Here is a 20211-nt window from a genome sequence, read left to right as displayed (position 1 = left end):
TGGGTGGGTGGGCAGTGGGGGCTCCCCTGCCTTTGGGCTGTCCACTGCCCTCTGCCGGCTGGGCCTCACCTCAGTTGACACTCAGAAGTGCTCCCCATTTAGGGGCAGGTGCCTGACACCCTGAGGCCAGCTGTGCAGAGGGCTGGAAAGTGCCTAGAGTGTGTGTCCTTTTCAGTGCACAGCAAAGGGACCCTCAGTTCCATTTTACAGGTGAGGAAACTGAGGCAGAGGCAAGGTGTGGTCAAACACTCCCTGGTAACTGATCCATCAGTGGAGTCAGGATCCCCCATACTATTTTCAAGAACCAGACAGTGCCAAGGTTCCTCTGGACCAGCACCTTCCTCTCTGCAGTCAGAGGGCAGCAGGGGCAGCTTTGCCCTGCAGCTGTGGCTGTGTGTGCCTGGCAGCTGCCTCTGCTCTGTTGTTGAGGATGACAACACCGGCCTTGCATGGTTGTGGTGAGGATTCCACAGACCCACCTCCATCCTGCTGGGTGGTCTAAGGCCACACCTCCCCACAGGGTTGGCTCACAGCCCAAGCCCTGGCCATGACCTTCCTCCCATGGCTCAGCCCACCCAGCTTTCCAATCGAGGGTGCCACAGCCACTACCCCCGGCTTTCTGGGGCAGTAGGTGGGTGACCACGGTACAGTGCTTAGTTGAAAAGCAAAACAGCCTTGAGGGCTGGTAAAATCCCGTTCAAAGGGGGAAAACCCGTGAAGAGACTAGGAAGTATAATCCTCTCCTGGGCACAGAGAACACACAGGACATTCTGAATGTATTCCACAGGACGAAACTGGTCAGTCATTTTCTCTCATCTCCATGTGGCTTCAAATCAGCCAGTTTCTTCAGCAGTGAACTTGTTTTGACAAGTAACTTATTCTAGGGACCAAACCCTCAGGGCAACTTCGTATTTGCTGTGTCTTTTTTCAGCGATTTTCAATCTGCTTTCTAAGGTTTCAGGGATGGGCTACACTTGCATGTTTATTAAAGTAAAGGTAATTGACAAATTGCTTTTAAATTGTAATGTTGAAATAAAGTGACAAAACATCGAGTGATCTTTTTATTATATTAATATACTCAGGGTGAATTAACCCTTAAGCCCTAAAACAACAACAAAAATATATTACTTAGATATTTTGTAATTCTGGTACTTGAAATAAAGACAAATAGAAAACTATGTTAAAATATTAAAAAGTTGCAAAATTTCATTAAAAGTATTTACATTTGTATTCTAATGCTAATTTATACATACCATTCTTTTAAATTAGATTTAATGGAATACCTTAACAGAAATAATAGAAATAAATATTAAATATTCAGAACATATTCATGAGTGAAAATTCAATTATTAATTAGTATTCCTAATTTAGACATTTATTTATGAATGACCAAGGGATTTTACAGTTCCTTTTACATTTTTTGTATTTGATTCTTGGTCCCTTAACAATGTATAACCCTGTAAAACTGTCAGTAGCCACTAATCACTGGTAGAATCATTTCAACAAAAAACACAGGATCGGGCCGGGCGTGGTGGCACACGCCTGTAATCCCAGCACTTTGGGAGGCCAAGGTGGGTGGATCACAAGGTCAGGAGTTTGAGACGAGCCTGGCCAATATGGTGAAACCCTGTCTCTACTAAAAATACAAAAAAATTAGCTGGGCGTGGTGGTGGGCGCCTGTAGTCCCAGTTACTCGGGAGGCTAAGGCAGGAGAATCACTTGAACCCAGGAGGCGGAGGTTGCAGGGGGCCAAGATCACGTCACTGCACTTCAGCCTGGGCAATAGAGTGAGACTCCGTCTCAAACCCCCACCCCGCCAAAAAAAAAAAAAAAAAAAATCCCATGATTCTTCTGTAAATAACAAAAGAGGAACCTGTTTTAAATGAACCCAAGTTTGCTTGTCAATCACTAAAAATGAAGTCTTTTTATAAATATTTTCTTTAAGTTACAATATATAGAAAAAGTATATATGTGTGTGTATATATATCTTTTTTTTTTTTGTATATATATATTTCTTAGAAGTTTTGATTGGTGAGAAAAGAATAATTCCTTGGTTAACTTTTCTCATTCTTGTTCTGTATAAAGAAATGTTTTGTCTGTATTTTTAAAATTGATTAGAAAATAATGGCCAACATCTCTTTGAAACCAGAAAAGTCATTTTACAGACATCTTGGCATCTATACTCTGTTTTGTCTAATAAACTTTAAAGTATTTCTCTCCTTATACTTTTTATTTTTTGAGATGGAGTCTTGCTCTGTCCCCTGAGCAGGAGTATAGTGGCATGATGTTGGCTCACTGCAACCTCCGCCTCCCAGGTTTAAGCGATTCTCCTGCCTCAGCCTCCCAAGTAGCTGGGATTACAGGCATGTGCCACCACGCCTGGTTAATTTTTGTATTTTTAGTAGAGATGGGGTTTCACCAAGCAGCCACCGCGCCTGCCCTCCTCTCTCCTTATACTTCAAACACATTTAACCCGGGCATGGTGGCTCACGCCTATAATCCCAGCACTTTGGGAGGCCGAGGTGGGCGGATCACGAGGTCAGGAGTTCGAGACCAGCCTGGCCAACATGGTGAAACTCCATCTCCACTAAATATACAAAAAATTAGCCGAGCATGGGGGCATGCACCTGTAATCCCAGCTACTCGGGAGGCTGAGGCAGGAGAATTGCTTGAACCCGGGAGGTGGAGGTTGCTGTGAGCCCAGATCGTACCATTGTACTCCAGCCCAGGCGACAGAGTGAGACTCCATCTCAAACAAACAGATAAACAACATTTAGCAGAGTATATATATTTTTTTGAGATGGAGTCTTGCTCTGTCATCCAGGATGGAGTGCAGTGGCACAGTCTCAGCTCACTGCAAGCTCCGCCTCCCGGGTTCATACCATTCTCCTGCCTCAGCCTTCCCAGTACCTGGGACTACAGACGCACACCACCAAGCCTGGCTAATTTTTTGTATTTTTTTTTTTAAAGTAGAGACGGGGTTTCACTGTGTTAGCCAGGATGGTCTCGATCTCCTGACCTTGTGATCTGCCCACCTCAGCCTCCCAAAGTACTGGGATTATAGGCTTGAGCCACCGTGCCCAGCCAAGCACTGCATATTCTGAAAGGTTCTTGGTAGGTCTTATATCTTACTCAGTATTCTGAGTCAACCAGAGGTATTAGTTTACCAAACATGGAGATTAATTCATGCAAATTCATGGTTATTAATGTATCCAGGCCAGGGAGTACATTGTTCAAACAGGGATTAGTTTTTAGATATTTTGTTGTTTCACACGGTTGGCAACTAAAACATATTTATAGACTCATTGCATTTATACAAGCTGCATCAACCCAAACCTTTCTAACTATCATTTTCGAAGTTTGCCCATGCAACACCAGTGAGGCAAGCATAAGCCCTGAGCACTGGGTGGGAGGGGACTGCCCTTCAGTCCATGGTAGCCTAGGCCCCTGGGAGCACAGGCTGGGGCAGGGAGAGCGTGGACGCTTCCAGACAGACCCTGACTCCCTGCACATGGCTGCCTGGATGTGACACAGGCCCAACCAAAGCTATGGACGAAACCCCCAGCTCACTCCTACAGGAGGGGATGAGTTAGGGGACTGTTTTTTGAGGGTTGATTTCATCATTTTAAGCAATGTGTTGGTGTTTTAAACATCCTATGAACCGTTTGAAGAAAGTAAACTTACGGGTCCAATCACAGCATGGATGTGGAAGGGGTGGGAGGCCCACACCAGCGGGCTTCTGCCTGCTGTGAACACAGGGTGATCAGGTGGAAATTCATTTAACAGTGACTTCCTCCACGTCTTCAGGAATTCCAAAGTGTGGAGAACGTGAAGTGCCTCTGAGCACAGGCACGGGAAGGGCCCACACCTGTGTCCACCTCCGTTCCAGCAGGGAGCGGATGCCTGGCACAGAGGCAGCACTACTGGAGACGCATCCAGCAAGGTGCGCGCTGAGGTGGGACCAATTCTCAAAAAAACTACAATTTAAAAAAAGATGTTCTCTTTTGCCTTTATTTCTTGCTGTAGTGGGAGCGTGAGTTCTGCTACCTGGGGCTGAGGGCACTGGGCAGCAGGCCTAGCGGATGGGGCCTGCAGGGAGAAGGCACGGCTGGAGGCCTGTGCACACCGCCACTCTCCTGGAACCACTGCTGGCCCAGCCACAGCCCTGCGGAAATTCTACTGCGTGTGGCAGAGACCGATGTGCAAAAGGTTTCTGGTGAATGTTTTATGGAAATCACTCCAAGCACTAAGGAAAGCGGGACCGTGCCTGTGCTGACCGGGGCCTTGCGCTAGCGCCCCCCGGGCGGTGCTCTCTGGCTCTCTCCAAACAGGACGCCTCCTCTTCTGATTCTAAGGAAAGCCTGAGACAGCCCTTACGAAGGCTTAACGTACAGTGCGGCCAGGCCCCGGCGCTGCACACAGGATCTTTGGTTAGTTCCACACATATCGTTTGCACGAGAGCTGACGGCACAGACATGTAAGAGGCGTGCATGGCTGGGAGCCGGGGACGGCAACCAGAGCATGGGGTCACCAAGGCCAGAGAGTTCTGGAGAAATGGTGTAGAATCAGGAGACCTGCTTCGTCCCTTACAGAGACAAAGGAGCCCGGGCACCGCGTCAGCGCCTGGCATGCGTCCTGCTGGAGCTCTTGCTCAGCCCGCCCTTCGGGGTGGGGATCTTGCTTCCGGCCTTTGACCCCGAGGGGCCTGATGCAGCCACAGCTGAGCTTTTCCCTGCAGAGCAAGCACAGGACCCACATTAGGAGGGTGCTCCTACCCATGGACCAGGTGCAGAACCTGCGGCCACAGTGTGAGTGGCTGGGAGTGATCAGACACCCAGCAACACCATCCGAGGACCCATGCTGATGGCCGTCACCTGACTACAGGAGCCAGGGCTGAGGCTGGTGGGGTCTGCTCTTCAGTTTCCTTTTTTTTTTTTTTTTGAGACAGAGTCTTACTCTGTCACCCAGGCTGGAGGGCAGTGGTGCCATATTGGCTCACCACAACCTCCACCTCCTGGGTTCAAGCGATTCTCCTGCTTCAGCCTCCTGAGTAGCTGGGTGCCCGCCACTGTGCCCGGCCAATTTTTTATAGGGTTTCACCATGCTGACTAAGCTGGTCTCGAACTCTTGACCTCAAGTGATCTGCCTGGCTTGGTCCTCAAAGTGCTGGGATCATAGGCGTGAGCCACCGTGCCTGGCCAGCTTCCTGATTCTAAACACTCACATCAGTGATGTAGAAAGAGCGGAGGACTGGGGTGTGAATCCTAGGCCAGCCGCGGAGCCTTCGCACTGCATAGGCCGTTTGCAGGTGAAGGATTTTGGTCACGCGATTATGATTATTAGCCTGCTTACTAAGGAACCAGGACATGAAGAGAGGCTGGGATGCTGTTTTTTTTTTTTTTGCTTTTAAAGGGATATTTAAAGGGATTTTTTTTGCTTTTAAAGCCATGTTGCCCTGGCTGGGGATGGTCTTTTGAATAAGTCAAAATGGAGGGATGCAGACTCCACCCGCTCGGCGCCGCTGGCCCTCACCTGGCTGCAGTGCTGGGGCCTTCTGCAGAATGTGTGTCTTGCGCAGGTTCATGGTGCAGCCAGCGGGGCCCATCAGGTGAGCTTTCCACGCCTGCAGCGGAGGAGGCATCAGTGTTAATCAGGTAAGACGGGCCTGGTGCGCTGCCCCAGACCCAAAGGACTCGCTGTGCAAGCTGAAAACGAGGGGCGGCTGCACCAGCAAGAGCTGCAGAAGAACGGCTCCCTCACCTGGGCACCTCCCTTCGGATATGTCATGATACCCTCTGTGATCTGTGCGGGGCACAACTCAGGAAGCACCAAGTCCTGTCGCCAGGCGAGCCTACATCTCACGTCCCCACCCAGCCACACAGGGCCCTTGGCGTCAGGGTCTCCGAGCACAGCGGGAGCCTACATCTCACATCCCCACCCAGCCACACAGGGCCCTTGGCGTCAGCGTGTCTGAGCACAGCAGAGCGTGCACACAAATGCAAGGGTAAGAAGCAGCGTGCCCACGTGATTACATTCCAGGCCAGAAAACAGAAGGCGCCAGGCCCCGCGGGCTCCCCGCCAGCCTGCTGCCCGCGGTTCCTCGTGGGGTCCCCACTCTCTTCATCCCTGTTCTTCCTGAGCCACGCCACATGCACTCGCCCTGCAGAACGCAGGGCTCACGCAGGCCTGACTGCCTGGGCAGCCAGCTTCCTTCCTTCAGGACCACCTGTGGGACCGTCTGCATGGGGACAGGGAGCTCATCCCATCCCCTGCTGGATATAAACATGGGACCTTTCTTCTGATTCCCCGAGTCTTCTGGACATTCGGGTTGTTCCTGGTTTCTTCCCTTCTATTTAAACAACACTCGTGAAGCTGGGCGCAGTGGCTCACGCCTGTAATCCCAACACTTTGGGAGGCAGAGGCAGGTGGATCACTTGAGGTCAGGAGTTCAAAACCAGCCTGGCCAGCTTGGTGAAACCCCATCTCTACTAAAAACACAAAATTAGCTGGGCATGGTGGCACATCTCATGTCCCCACTAGCTAATCCCAGCTACTCAGGAGGCTGAGGCAGGAGAATTGCTTGAATCCGGGAGGCGGAGGTTGCAGTGAGCCGAGATCACATCAGCGCACTCCAGCCTGAGTGACAGGGTGAGACTCCGTCTCAAAAACAAACTACACTCCCCAGGGACATTGCTCCAGCCGCTCTCCCATTCTCTGGTGGACCAGGCTCTCCACTAGACATAGCCCTGCTTCTCCCTGGCTCCTCTCTCACTGTCACCAGTGGCTGTCACTTTCTGGCTGCCTGCGGTAGCCCTCAGGATGCTGGAGCACTTGCAGCCCCAGCCCTGCCCACTCCTGTCCCGCTTTAGCTGCTCTAGGCAGGCCTGGGTTCTCATCTCTCCAGGCCACCAGCAACCTTCATGTCCCTAAAGCTGGGGCGCCTTCTCATCAGGACATGGCCCATCAGCACATGGGGTGCACTTGCTCCCCCCTCCCCTGTGGAGGGACACGGCCTGCCCTAAGGCTCCAATTCCTCCCTCCCCAGCACAGCGGTGGCGGGTCCCTCTCCATCCCTTGAATCTGGGTGACTGTGGCTTGCTTTGGCTAATGGGACAGTGGCAGACACGTGGCAGGGCAGGCTGAAATGAACTCCTGTGCCTGGGCTCGTCTCGCTGTTGCCCTCTGTCACGCCCAGGCTGGCGTGCTGGGGTCAGACACATAAGCAAGGCTGAGGTGCCACAGCTGCCTCCAAGACCATCCTAGATCAGTCTCCTGCTGCGGACCCCAGGCACACATGTGTGAGCCCAGTCAGGGCCAGCAGAGCCACCTGGCTGCCCTGTAGCCAAGTGCAGATGCAAGAGCTGGGCGCCTGTGATCAGCTGAGCCCAGCCAGGCCAGCAGGGCATCGTCTCTGATGGACTGTGCTCTGGGGCCTCCAGGACGCCACCCTCGTCAGGCTTCCTCCCCAGTGTGTTTCTTCCCCAGAGCCTGGTTTGCCTTCTTACTCCCACTCTACCTGGGGCTTAGCCTGTGGGCCTCTTCTCTGTCTACACTTGCTCTTTAGGAGAGCGCTTCCAGTATTATGACCTTAAACCCACTTATTATACACGCTGACAATCCCCACATTTCCACCTGCAGCCATATGTCTACCGGCCTGCGCATCTGACAGGCATTTTCACTCCACAGCTCCAGGCTAAGCTCCTGAGCGCCCTGGGTTCCTGACCGCGGTCACCGCCTCACCACGTCATGAGGACTCCACCGGCAAGTCCTGGGTCTGCCTGCAGTGCGTGTCCAGAATCTGACCCCTTCTTGCCACTCAGCTCTCTGCCACCACCTGACCTCTCTGTCCCACAGGCTGCTCTCAACAGAGCAGCAAAAGTGGCTGGCGTGGGGCCCGCCAGGTCATGCCCACTCTTCCGCTCAAACCCTGCAGGGGCAACGCCTTCCACTCACTTTGAAGAATAACGGTCAATGATTTTTCATCCCCAGTATTGCCTTCCAGTCTATTTATGTCCTTTGATGGAGAGGAGGTTCTCACCTTTTACGATTTAACAGTTTTATTACAAAATGAGTATACAGTTCAGTAGTGTTAAGCACATTCACGATGCTTAACTCCAGATCCCTTTTCATTTTACAAAACCCAAACTCTGCCCCAAGGTTCTCCATTTTATCTAACTGAATTGATCAGCCTCTCCCATCAAGGCTTAAACTTTCTGTGTCCTGTTTGAGAAATCCCTGCCTATTCTGAAGACTATTCTCTTATCTCCAGCATCTCCTGAGAGATTCATAATTGGGCCTTTCACATTTGAATCTAAGATCCACTCGGAGCTTTCTTCTGAGCAGTGTGGAGGATGTCGAACTTCACTGTTTACCCCCCTTCACATCATTCAGAAAAATTCTGAATGATTAGCATTAGGATTAGCACACGAGGACTTTAAAGCAGATACCTACTATATTCGAGGACTTAAACGTGCAACGAAGTGCTATTGATCTATTAGAACCCGGGCAAACTTTGAAAACATGTTCAGTCAAAGACACAAAGGCCGCATAGTGTCCAATTCCATTTACAGGAAATGTCCACAGTAGCCAAATCCATGGAGACCAAAACTAGACAGATGGTTGCCAGGGGCTGGAGAGGGTGCTGGGGAGAAAAGGGGCGACACGTAGGCAGTGCTGTCTTTTGGGTGATGGGAAAGTGCAAACGTGTGTGGATGGCTGCGCAACCCCGAACACATGAACACCCACTATCTGCACATGGGAACGTGTGTGGATGGCTGCGCAACCCCGAACACATGAACACCCACTATCTGCACATGGGAACGTGTGTGGATGGCTGCGCAACCCCGAACACATGAACACCCACTATCTGCACATGGGAACGTGTGTGGATGGCTGCGCAACCCCGAATACATGAACACCCACTATCTGCACATGGGGAGAGGCTGTGCAGACTAGATCTCTGCAAAGCTGTTAAAAACAGGTGATCTTAATGAGTGAACAGAGGTGAATCTTGGCAGAGAAATGAAACCTGTAGAGAAATCCCAGCCAAATACAAACACTGGAACTGGAAAGTACAAGATTGGAAATGAAAAATTCACTTAACGGAGGACTGGAGATGGAAGGAGAAAGGGCGCGGGGCCGTTCAACTAGAACAGAAAGGGAACACCGGACAAAGCCCCGTGACCCACAGAACAGATACAGCAGTCTTCACACTCAGGCAGAGAGAAGGGAGGGAACGCTGAAGAGAGGAAAAACATTTGGAAAAGGAATGGCAAAACAATTCACACAAAATGAGAAAGACGTGTCTCAGCAGGCTGGAGTGGCAGAGTCTCCTGCTGGCTTCCAGGAGGTGAGCTGTCCAGCAGAGAGGCCTCCGGTGCTGAGGACGGTGGGGGCCTCTAGGAGCTGAGTGGCTCCAGGTTGACAGCCCCCAAGAACATATTACTGCCAGCTGCTGGGATGAACCTGGAAGCGAGTCCTTCCCTAGCAGGGCCCACAGATGAGAATGAAGCCTGGCTCCGGACCCAGGGAACCCACGAGGTAATAAGTGAGTGCCTGTTATCTGCTCATGCTGCAGGGTGTGAGGTGATGGGCCAGGCCGTGTAGATAATTAGATACAGGGAAAGCAGATGACACATGAGATACGCCTGCTGACAGCCTTACAGGTACTACCTGTAAGAGGATGTCAATTCAAATCAGATGTTGGGAACAAGAAGGGAAGGAAGAAAAGGCGGTTACTGGAGAATCTGAGTACTGCTCTTAGTAGGGAACCAATGGCAATAACTGAAATCAGAGGGGACGACGGGCATCGCACGGAAGGACGAGTAAAGGTAACAACTCGAATGCAAACACAAAGGCCCCTACATTCTGGAAATAACCAGGGGAAAAGATGTATGTGCAGTGAGAGCTGCTTGTATTGGGTAGAAAAGGGGCAGGATGCCCCGTAGGAAAAGCAGCCTCTGGAGGAAGGTGGATGGAAGCGGGGCAGGACAGCGGCCTCCTCTGTCTGGGGTGGAGGAAGGCAGATGGAAGTGGGGCAGGATGGTGGCCTCTGTCTGGGGTTCTTCCAGGATGCCTGATTCTATCGACCTGGAAACATGTCTTCGGTAATTACAGAACTTAATTCTTTAAAGTCCCCTAGAAATGGAATATAAAATGAATGTATTTACAGTTGGTGGCACTGCCAGCCAGGACTCGCCCAAGTCCCTCCAACACAGGGCCACTGGGCCCCCCGTTACCAGTGGAAGATGTGGTCAGGACAAGAACTGGGAACAGATCTGATTTCCGGCGGCATCTTCTGCCGGCGGTGCAGGTGCCCCTGTGCTGGGGCTGCCCCACGTGTAGTGGGGGCCAAGGTGAATTGGTCGCCTGCAATTCCTGAATTCTGTCTCCTGGGCCATTAGGTACCAGGGCCCATGGATGTAAGAAAGGAGACACAGATGTTGGGAGAGACAAGGTTAAATAAAGCCTGCAGCTCAGAACGGGAAGGGGAAGTGTGTGTGCATGAGTGACAGAGCTTACTTCCCTTGATTTCTCCCGGCTGTGTCCACTGACAGTCCAGCCACAGCAACCCACCCAGCAGCAATGGGCATGAGGCCCCCAGCGCTGTCCTGAGACATCCAGTCCCACTAACGGGAACCAGGCCTCTGTGACCAGATGGCTGATTCCAGGTCCGGGGCAGGAATGCGGCAAACAGGAGGGAACTCTCTGAGGCTGCATGGGTCTCATCCAGGCCTCAGGGGCCCAGCTGAAGAGTCTGCCATAGGCCAGAGCTGGGATAATTCACGCATCACTAAGCATGGTAACTGCAGTGACTGGAACACATCAAATAATTTAAATCCATGGTTCATAATGACACTACAGACAAAACAAAACAAATTAGCTGCCATGGAAGATGCTAGCGACCCAGCTTACTATTCTGAAAACCAGTAAACCAAGGAAAAGAATGAAACCTTCATTCTACCTTTCCAACAGAAAGTCTAACCCAGGGCAACCACAGAGTGGATGAGCTTCCATTTAGAGGAATATCCCAGCAGATGAATGAAGGAGGGATGACAGAATGAGGCCCCTCCTGAGCCAGTGGGTTAGGCCCTGAGCATCAGCAGCTGCCGCCGGCATACACATCACGCGCCTCCTGGGGGACACACCAGCATTGCCTGTGAAGCGGCCACACCCACACCGAGCCTGTGCACACCTGATGAGGCCAGAGATCCAACCTCCTGTTTACAGGAAGTACAGGGACAGAGAAACACGTTAAGCACCCCCAAGGGGATGTAGTCAGCAGATCCAGACGATGGTTAGCTCTATAGGGCAAACAGCCTCCTTCCTTTGCCAAGTGAATCGTAAGGAAAAAAAACGAAGAGAATGAACTTGTTCAAAACAGACCAACCAGGTACCGCGTGTGGGCCTTCTATGGATCCCAGTAATCAAACGCTTCTGAGCTGATGAGATGCCGCAATGTGACCGATGTCTGGAAGGCTGAGGCTGCGGCTACGTAAAACAGTCCCAATTCCAAAAGCTCCGTATGGGAACATTTACAGATAAAACAACATGCTGTCTGGGTTGGCTTCAACATTACACGAGAGGGGAGCACGCGGGGGCACGGGAGAAACAAGAGTGGCTGAGCTGCTAGTTGCTGAAGCTCAGTGACCGCTACAAGGGAGAGTCCTGAGGGTTTCTGTTACTTTTCTGTGTACTTTGTGATGCATTTCAAATTTTGAGAGAGAGAGACCGACAGACAGACAGAGAGAGCCAGATAACTGGGTAGACATTATGGCTGAGAGTGGCTGGGGGCTGTCTTCTCTGTTTGGTGTGTGTGTTTTCCGTGGTTAAGAGAAAGCTACAGTGGCTGGGTTGGAGCCATCTTGCTGAAAAGCTGGGACAAGGGGAGCCAGCAGCAGGACACAGTGATACGCAGCAGGTGGCAGGAGCTAAGGAGGTTGGAGTGGAAGTGGCTGAGCCAGATTCCAAAACTGGGTCCTGAGCAGGGCCCCAGGGCTCAGCATTCGCTGCCTGGCATAAAGAGGGCACCGCCAGCCCATCGTGTTGGACAGGGCCAGAATAACTGCCACGGAGCCTTGCACGCCCACGTCCCTCCTCGTCCCCTCCAATGCCAGAGGAGCCGAGCACATGGGGAAGTGGAGGGTGGGCACGTGCGAGCCGCCCGTCCCCACTAAGCCTGCGGAGTCACAGCGCAGCGCACTGAGGCTGGGAGAAGAGCTTGGAATCAGGTAGGAAGGAGAATCGTTTACCCAAATAGGCCTAGGTTTTATTAGGCAAAAGGGACTGCGGTGTTACAGAATCTGGCCAAGGTGTCACTGAGGGCCTCAGTATCTGGATAAAAGCAATGACCAGAACAAAATAAAACCATCTCATGCTTGTATCCCGGTGACACAGGCTGGGCCTCAGTGAGTTGAGGCTCCTCGATAAACCATTTGTAAACATAGGGAAGGATATCATGTGAACACGTAGCTAAACGGAAGAACTGTTCAGACAGGGCTCAGTAGACGCTGTCCACTCCCTGGACACTCATGTGCTGTACTCTGTGGCTGTGGTCCAGCACTAACACCACCACCATCACCATCACCGTCACCACCACCGCCACCACCACCGTCATCCACAGGTGTGTCACCTACTTCACTGGCCCCTCCCCCACTAGGCCCCTCACCTCTTCTCCAGGGCTGAAGTTCTCATGGCACAGAGGACACCGGTTTGCCAGCTTCTCTGGTTTGGCAGCTGAAATGATTTCAAAAAGACTCAGTCACTCCCTGAATGACAGGTGACAAGACATGCTGCTGGCCTGCCCGCAGGTGCTCTTTAATTCACCAAGCCCTTGCAGAGGCCCAAGAGCAGGGGCACTTCCTCCAGGAGGACACCTGGTGACCCGAGGGCACGGAGCCTGGGAAGGGGTACTCACGGTTGCACTCCTTGTTTTTTATGTGTCTGGGCAGCTCTTCCTTGAAAACAGCCTCGCTGCAACGGTAACACTTCCCAAACCCGTCTTTTTTGTCACATTCCGTCAGCAAGTGCTCCGTCAGGCTGGATATCTCCACCACCTGGATTTTGAAATACAGAGCGAAGCATGTTGCTGAGAAAGCTGAAGCGCCTCTGGCCAGCCTGCAGAGCCTGTGGGTGCCTCCCTCTGCCCAGGGAAATCTGTGTCACCTGCGCATGAAGCGAGCCACAGGCTTCTATCTTTGGCATTTGCCCACAGACTGCCTGGAGTCACTTGTGATACTTTGTGAAGACCCCATGTCCTTCCTTTCCTGTCGCCTGAGCATTGGGCAGGGGCCGCTGGAAAGGATGGGGGAAGCTACGGTCGACCTGAGTGTGAAACTTGGATGAGGACACAGAGTGGCTCAGTGGTTATATGTGTGGCCCTGGGTTCATATCGTGGCTCCCAGCTATTTCTAAGAATGTGCACAGAAACAGGACCACAGAAGAGTTGTAAGAGATTCTCCTGCTACGTTGGTGTCTCTGGCAGAAATGACTTGTGTATACTCTGTAACTTCAGGCCGCAGGACTTGACACACTGTGAGCCAGTCCAACCTCTTTTCTTCATAAATTACCCAGTCTTAGGGATTTTTTTTTTTTTTTTGAGATGGAGTTTCACTCTTGTTGCCCAGGCTGGAGTGCAATGGTGTGATCTTGACTCACTGCAACCTCTGCCTCCCAGGTTCAAGCGATTCTCCTGCCTCAGCCTCCTGAGTAGCTGGGATTACAGGCATGCACCACCACGCCTGGCTAATTTTGTATTTTTAGTAGAGATGGGGTTTCACCATGTTGGTCAGGCTGGTCTTGAACTCCCGACCTCAGGTGATCCGCCCGCCTCGGTCTCCCAAAATGCTGGGATTACAGGCGTGAGCCACCGTGTCCAGCCAGGTATTTCTTTATAGTAATGTAAGAAAGGCTTAATATAGGCGATCGGGGAAGACTTCTTACACAGGACACAAATAGCACGAACCATGAAAAACACTGGTAAGGCAGGCAATGCTAACATTAAAAATGAGTCTTCCTCAAGACACTTAAGACAGTGAAGATGCATGCTGTGCAGTGGGAGCAGGTGGTCACAATTCATGCGACTGACCAAGCACTCACATCCACATGTATAAAGAATGGCTCCAAATCAATAAAAACACATGGACAACCCGAGGTAAATGGGTGAGAAACCAGAAGGTGCTTTGCAGGAGGACAGCCAATGCCTGCAGACAAAAGGACAGGTGCTCCACCTCATCTTCACCAGGGACAGGCACACTGGGAACTCGCCAAGGCAGCAGGAAGCGTGGCCGCAGGGGCACTGTGGGAAGGGAGGCAGTGCCCGTGCTGCTGGTGGCAGTGCCTGGGCACAATCCCTTTGGAGCACTCCTGGGCAGCCCCACTGAGCATCAGCACACCCGGCAATCCCACGACACATCGTGAACCCAAGAAAGTGCATTCCCGTGCATCCTGGAAGACACCAGAACACTGTGGCAACATCGCTTGTCGTGGTCCCAAACTGGACACAGCCCTCGTGCACAGCAGCAGATGGACGAAGGCGCTGTGGACACGACAAAGCAAGAAATCCGACATGACACCACATGGTTCTGTTTCTATAAAGCTCAAAGAGCAAGGAGCACCCATTGTGGTGTCAGAAATCAGGCCCCTGCTGACTCTGGGAAGAGCCCTGAGGGGAGGTGGCCGCACAGCATGTTTACGGTTCACTGGGCTGCTATATGGAATGACTCGCATGCGTTTTTCAGGGGTGTGTTAGGTTTCAGTTACTTTTCTCACAACCTCTCTGAAAATACTAAGCCTTGGGACAGCTTTGTGACTCAGTCTTTCAACAGTCAGGTGTTCATGCTCATGCAAGCAGCTGGGCGGCTGTGCCCCGGCCTGACCTGTTTGCAGTGGTCACATCTTGTCAGCATGAGACAGTGCTTCCAGTAGTGGAGATCGAGACCTTCCTCTGTGAAGGATTCACTCCTTTCCCCACAAAAAATACACAAACTGAAAGGAAAGAAAAGCAGGAAATAAAGGTAAGGATCTAGTTCCACTGATGGCCGCTCTGCTCCCACGTCCCGAAATTCTGAATTGCCGCAGTCCCTGTGTTGTGTGCAGTTTCCCTCTCATTCCGAACTGCCTCAGTTTGCTCTGCGGGGCCTGGGCTGGGCCCCCCTTGCAGGCAGCAGTGGAGGCTGGGTGTGCCATGTGTTAAAGCACGATAGGAAAGCCCTCGCCAAGGAGGTACCTGAAATCAACGGGCATACGATCCTTCCAGACTTTCACTCAGCATCATCAAGCAGAAAGGATATTTTAAGTTACAATAAAAAGATAAGACAAAGACCCTACATTCTTATAGATCTGTCCTGGCTGCTGCAGAGTAAAAGGAATTTTGCTGCTGTGATAGTCTGTGCCTGTGACAACGGTGTTGACACACAGACTGGCAACTTCCATTGGGGCAACAGAGGGAAAGTTGTCTCTTTTTTTTTTTTTTTTTTTTTTTTGAGACGGAGTCTCGCTCTGCCGCCCAGGCTGGAGTGCAGTGGCCGGATCTCGGCTCACTGCAAGCTCCGCCTCCCGGGTTCACGCCATTCTCCTGCCTCAGCCTCCCGAGTAGCTGGGACTACAGGCGCCCGCCACCTCGCCCAGCTAGTTTTTTGTATTTTTTTAGTAGAGACGGGGTTTCACCGTGTTAGCCAGGATGGTCTCGATCTCCTGACCTCGTGATCCGCCCGTCTCGGCCTCCCAAAGTGCTGGGATTACAGGCTTGAGCCACCGCGCCCGGCTGGGAAAGTTGTCTTGACTGACTCGGAGTGGATGCTGGTTAGTGGAGAAGGCACATTTCCCTACCTTTCATGACGACTACGAAGGGCCAACTAGGGAGGACGGGTTCCCTTTCCAGGGTTTCTGTGTGGCTCCTCACCCTGACCATCGTACAGTGGGTGGAAGACAGTGCGACTCACTTATCTGGAGAGCGCCCGTCAGCCTGACCGTCATATGGGGGTGGAAGACAGTGTGACTCACTTATCTAGATAGTGCTCATCCGGGATTCCCAGAGCTTCGGCAGGGGCTGCTTTCCCTCCTTGAATGTCTGAAGAGATTAAAACAATTTAAATAACTTTTTATAGAAATGATTTTCAAAATTTTAGTAAGCAGTTTGATGTGAGCTATAAAACCATGATACAAGTGAAAAGGTAGCAGTGTTTTCCATTCAGCTGGGAGATGGCTGAGGTGCAGCAGGTGTCCAGTGATACTTGCTGAATGGACGGAAGCCGTTTCCACACGGAGCTTCCATGACATGCATTTACACACCCTGATTCTTTACACACTCCGATTCTTTACACACCCCAATTCTTTGTGCACCCCAGTTCTTTACATACCCTGATTCTTTGGCTTCACAGCATCACTTTCTTTTTCCTAAGACACAAAAACAGTAAGGTCAGGGACAAAGGGCTGCAGTGTGAGTGTGAGTGAGAGCCTGCTGAGGATACGTTTTGATCATGAAAGCACATTTCTGGGTTTTGTTTTAGAATTTCTACTGGCTGGGCAAGATGGCTCATGCCTGTAATCCCAGCGCTCTGGGAGGCCAAGCTGAGTGGTGGATTGCTTGAGCTCAGGAGTTCAAGACCAGCCTGGGCAACATGGCAAACAAAGCCCTGTCTCTACAAAAAAGACAAAACTTAGCCAGGTGTGGTGGTGTGCCCTGTAGTCCCAGCTACTCAGGAGGCTGGGGAGGGAGGATCACTTGAGCCTGGGAGGTGGAGGTTGCAGTGAGCTGACATCATGCCACTGCACTCCAGGCTGGCGACAGAGTAAGACCCTGTCTCCGAATAAAGAAATTAAAAAAAAGAATTTCTATCGAAAAATAACTAAACTTTTGGAAAGAGGAATCAATATGCCCTGTCTTCAAAAGAGGCATGGATACTCCCTCTCCCCTTCTCTCGTAAGCCCCTCCCCTTGGGCCCTCAGCCCTGCCACTCTGTGGAGATGACTCTTGTGGCCAGAGATCCCTTCCACGTGGCCTCCCAGTGGCTCGTGACGCACCTGGGCGCCCTTCTCAGTCAGGTAACTCTTAAGCTCGTCCCAGCAGCCCTCCTAGCCTTGAGAGACCCCATCACGTCTTCTCCCTGCCCCTCAGACTCTCCAGCACCACTGCAGTCTCCGTCAACACTGAAAACCGCAGAGGACACACCATCTCAGTGTGAGGGTGCTGAGGGGACTCCCTGAGACTTTCAGGCTTGAGAGGAACAGGAACAAGTTGGTCGCTCTATAGATGGCACTTAAATGATGCATTATAAAGAAGAATACTGTCTACTACACTTATAGAAAATTCAATTTTACATGCTAGTAATTTCTCTCAAACTCAACCACTGACTGTGGAAAACACATGCAGCAGTGTGATTCTAGTTCCACAGACACCCACCCTGCCCCCCAAAAGAGCACAGGTTTATTCCTATTATCATTATTTTTAGACAGGGTCTCACTCTGTTGCCTAGGCTGTAAGTGGTGCAAATATAACTCATTGCAGCCTTGGGCTCCTGGGTACAAGCCATCCTCCTGCCCCAGCCTCCTGAGTAGCTGGGATTACAGGTGCTCACCACCATGTCTGGCTAAGTTTTTTTTTAAAGTTTTAGTAGAGATGAGGTCTCACTATGTTGCCCAGGCTGGTCTTGAACTTCTGAAATCAAGTGATCCTGCTGTCTCAGCCTCCCAAAGTGCTGTGATTACAGGATTGAGTCACTGTGGCCAAGAGTATGATTTTAGAACCAGAAAAGGACTTAATATGTAAATTCTGAAAGTTCTGGAGATGGATGGTGGTGATGATTGCACAACAATGTGAGAGCACCCCATGCCACCGCAATGTGCACTTAAAATGCTAAGATTTACACTCTGCGTATTTCACCCCAATAATTTAAAAAGAGAAAAAACCATCCCATCCTGTCATTCTCCTGGGAGAGGCCTTCACCAGGCCCTGTGTGGAGGCGTAGGCCTGTACTGGCCTCGAGGTCCCAGCACACCATGGCCCCTAGCACCCTGCAGCAGGGACCCACTGCCTGGGTCTTTCTCCCTTGTCTGCTCCTCCCGGGAGCCCCAGCTCCATGAGGGCGGGACTTTGCTTTGCTGCCTGTTGTATTTCCACAGCCAGATGGTGCCTGGCACAGAGAGGCCTCCATAAACACCGAGCCAATGAGCAGGAGCTGCAGGCTCTCAGGACAGCTGTGTGGAGGCTGTGCAGCCCGTCAGCACAGGCGACCCCGGGACAGACAGTGCTGTGCAGCCCGTCAGCACAGGCGACCCCGGGACAGACAGTGCTGCGAACAACAGCTCCTGGACGGCTGCTACCTCAGAGGCCACTGCCACCAGGTCCTAGGCTGTGGTGAGGGAGGTGGGAGGCAGGCGCCTGGCAACGGGCTTAGTATGTGCTAGCTCATGGCTGGAGGAAAGCCCTTCAGTTTGTGACATCCGTGTCTTTTGTTTGTGTACTAATCACAATGAGTGTGTGCTGAGCCACCGAGGGTCACTGAGCACACAAAAGTCGTCCACACCACGATGCGGACCTGAGCCAGAGGCTCACCCCCCATCCCAAGGTCTGCCTGCCTCCTTCTGCCTCTTGTGTCTTTTTCTGATTGTGACTCTGACGTTCCAACATTTGGTGGAAATGTCACTGTGACTTTTCGCCATAGGAAGTTCAGCATATATTCAGCCACATTTGATCTTTTTTCCCCCATTTGTACCCATTTCTTCTTTTAAAAATCTGTGGTAAGAACACTTGACATGAGCTCTGCCCTCAGCAGCTCTGGGTGAGCTGTGCAGCCGAGTGGGCTGCAGGCCTGAGGTGCCAGCAGGTCCCAGATCTCATCCACCTGGCATGGCTGAAACCTCAGGTCTGCGGAACGGAAACTCCCTGTGTTCTGCCGCCTCTTATTTCTTCTTTTAAAGGAAATTTTCTATCAGCTGAAGGAAACTTCATCATAAAATTAGTGTCACGAAGCTAATTCATATCCCAGAAGTAGGGAGGTTGAAGAGGAACACATTTATATTCAACCAAATATTTGTTCCCAGTACACATAACACCCCCATAGGCTTAAAGAGTAAGGGTTCATGGAAACAGAATGTTTACCTGGAACCTTCCCTTTTTAATGCGCTGAAGCAGACCTTTATAGTCAAGCTGATTTTTCTCCTTAGTCTCTGAAGGTGGCTGGAGAGCTGTGGAGGAGAGCAGCTCTGTGCCCACAGCCCCTGGTCCCTGCCTAAACCTATGCAGCAGCTCACATCAATTCTGACAGAGGATGGAGGGGCAGCAGGAGTATCTGCCACCCAATTCCACCTCTCCATGGAGGGCTTCTGTCATCTACCCCAAAACTAACCTAAAAAAACAGAAGGAATCAAGACGCTCATTTGCATAATTCCATGAAAAGTAAGTCAAGTATGATGTGATCTATACAGCAAAATACATTGCAGCTAAAAGCACACAGGTGAAAGACGTGTTTACTTCCAACCTGAACTTCAGCCTGAATGTCTTTCAGTGCTGCCAGCTGCCCTTGTAAAGCTTTAATTTCTTCTTTCTTTTGTTTTTCTGCTTCTTCTGTAGCCGCTTTTCTCCGTGCCTGGTGAGAAAATTATTTTTCCATTAGAATAGCTTGTTAGGGTAATCTCAGAAACCGGGAGACAAACTATGGCATATCAACTATATTTCTTATAAATTATAATATTCACTAAGACGAATAACAAGTTAGAAGCAAATCTTTTCCACTGATTTCGTCGGTGTTTATTGATGGATAAACCCGCCATGTTCTCACGGCTATCATTTTTCCGTTTGCAGCCTGGGAACCTGAGGTTCTCACTGGCAGAAAGTGGAGGAGCCAGGATCCGAATGCAAGAACCTGTTCTTAGCCAGTACGCCTGAGCTTCCCATACACATGGCTCCTTCAAATTATGTATTTACTTATTTATGTACCAAGTAACTTCTTCAATATAGGATGAGGTCTTAACTTCACCACAGTTAACTCACCCTCATCTCAGCATCTGTAGGTCTGCCATCTATTTTAGCAAATCCCTCAAAAATTGTTTTGTAGAGAATGTTCTTGCGTGTGTTGCTGTCATCCGGAGGAAGGTACTCCAGAATGGAAGCCTGGTGCTGTCTGTACATGTCCAGAATAATTCTAACTGCCGTCTCGCGGACCTCATACACTCTATGCTCCAGGGAACTCACTGAAAACTAAAGTTGGGAGG

General features: G+C 51.0%; 1 protein-coding gene across 3 annotated transcripts in view; it reads right to left on the bottom strand.

Moving 5' to 3' along the window:
- Window positions 1-1048: 1048 nt before the first annotated feature.
- The window catches only part of LOC105496660 (centrosomal protein 104), a 46127-nt gene continuing 26964 nt past the window's right edge, over window positions 1049-20211 (bottom strand). For 2 of the 3 annotated variants that reach the window (XM_071067483.1, XM_071067481.1), the window contains 9 exons: window positions 19991-20197; window positions 19479-19586; window positions 16359-16395; window positions 16003-16069; window positions 14877-14985; window positions 12917-13055; window positions 12668-12735; window positions 5533-5623; window positions 1049-4732 (listed from right to left, as the gene is read on the bottom strand). In XM_071067483.1, the coding sequence (XP_070923584.1) occupies window positions 4617-4732; window positions 5533-5623; window positions 12668-12735; window positions 12917-13055; window positions 14877-14985; window positions 16003-16069; window positions 16359-16395; window positions 19479-19586; window positions 19991-20197 (942 nt within the window). In that variant the 3' untranslated portion in view covers window positions 1049-4616. Of the gene's footprint in view, window positions 4733-5532; window positions 5624-12667; window positions 12736-12916; window positions 13056-14876; window positions 14986-16002; window positions 16070-16358; window positions 16396-19099; window positions 19587-19990; window positions 20198-20211 lie in introns of those variants that run through there. The other variant, XR_011606385.1, reaches the window with a different exon arrangement.

Source organism: Macaca nemestrina, chromosome 1, assembly GCF_043159975.1.
Source record: "Macaca nemestrina isolate mMacNem1 chromosome 1, mMacNem.hap1, whole genome shotgun sequence".
Lineage (NCBI taxonomy): Eukaryota > Metazoa > Chordata > Mammalia > Primates > Cercopithecidae > Macaca > Macaca nemestrina.
Note: the sequence above shows the minus strand (reverse complement) of the source record. Positions and strands in the feature narration are given on the sequence as shown.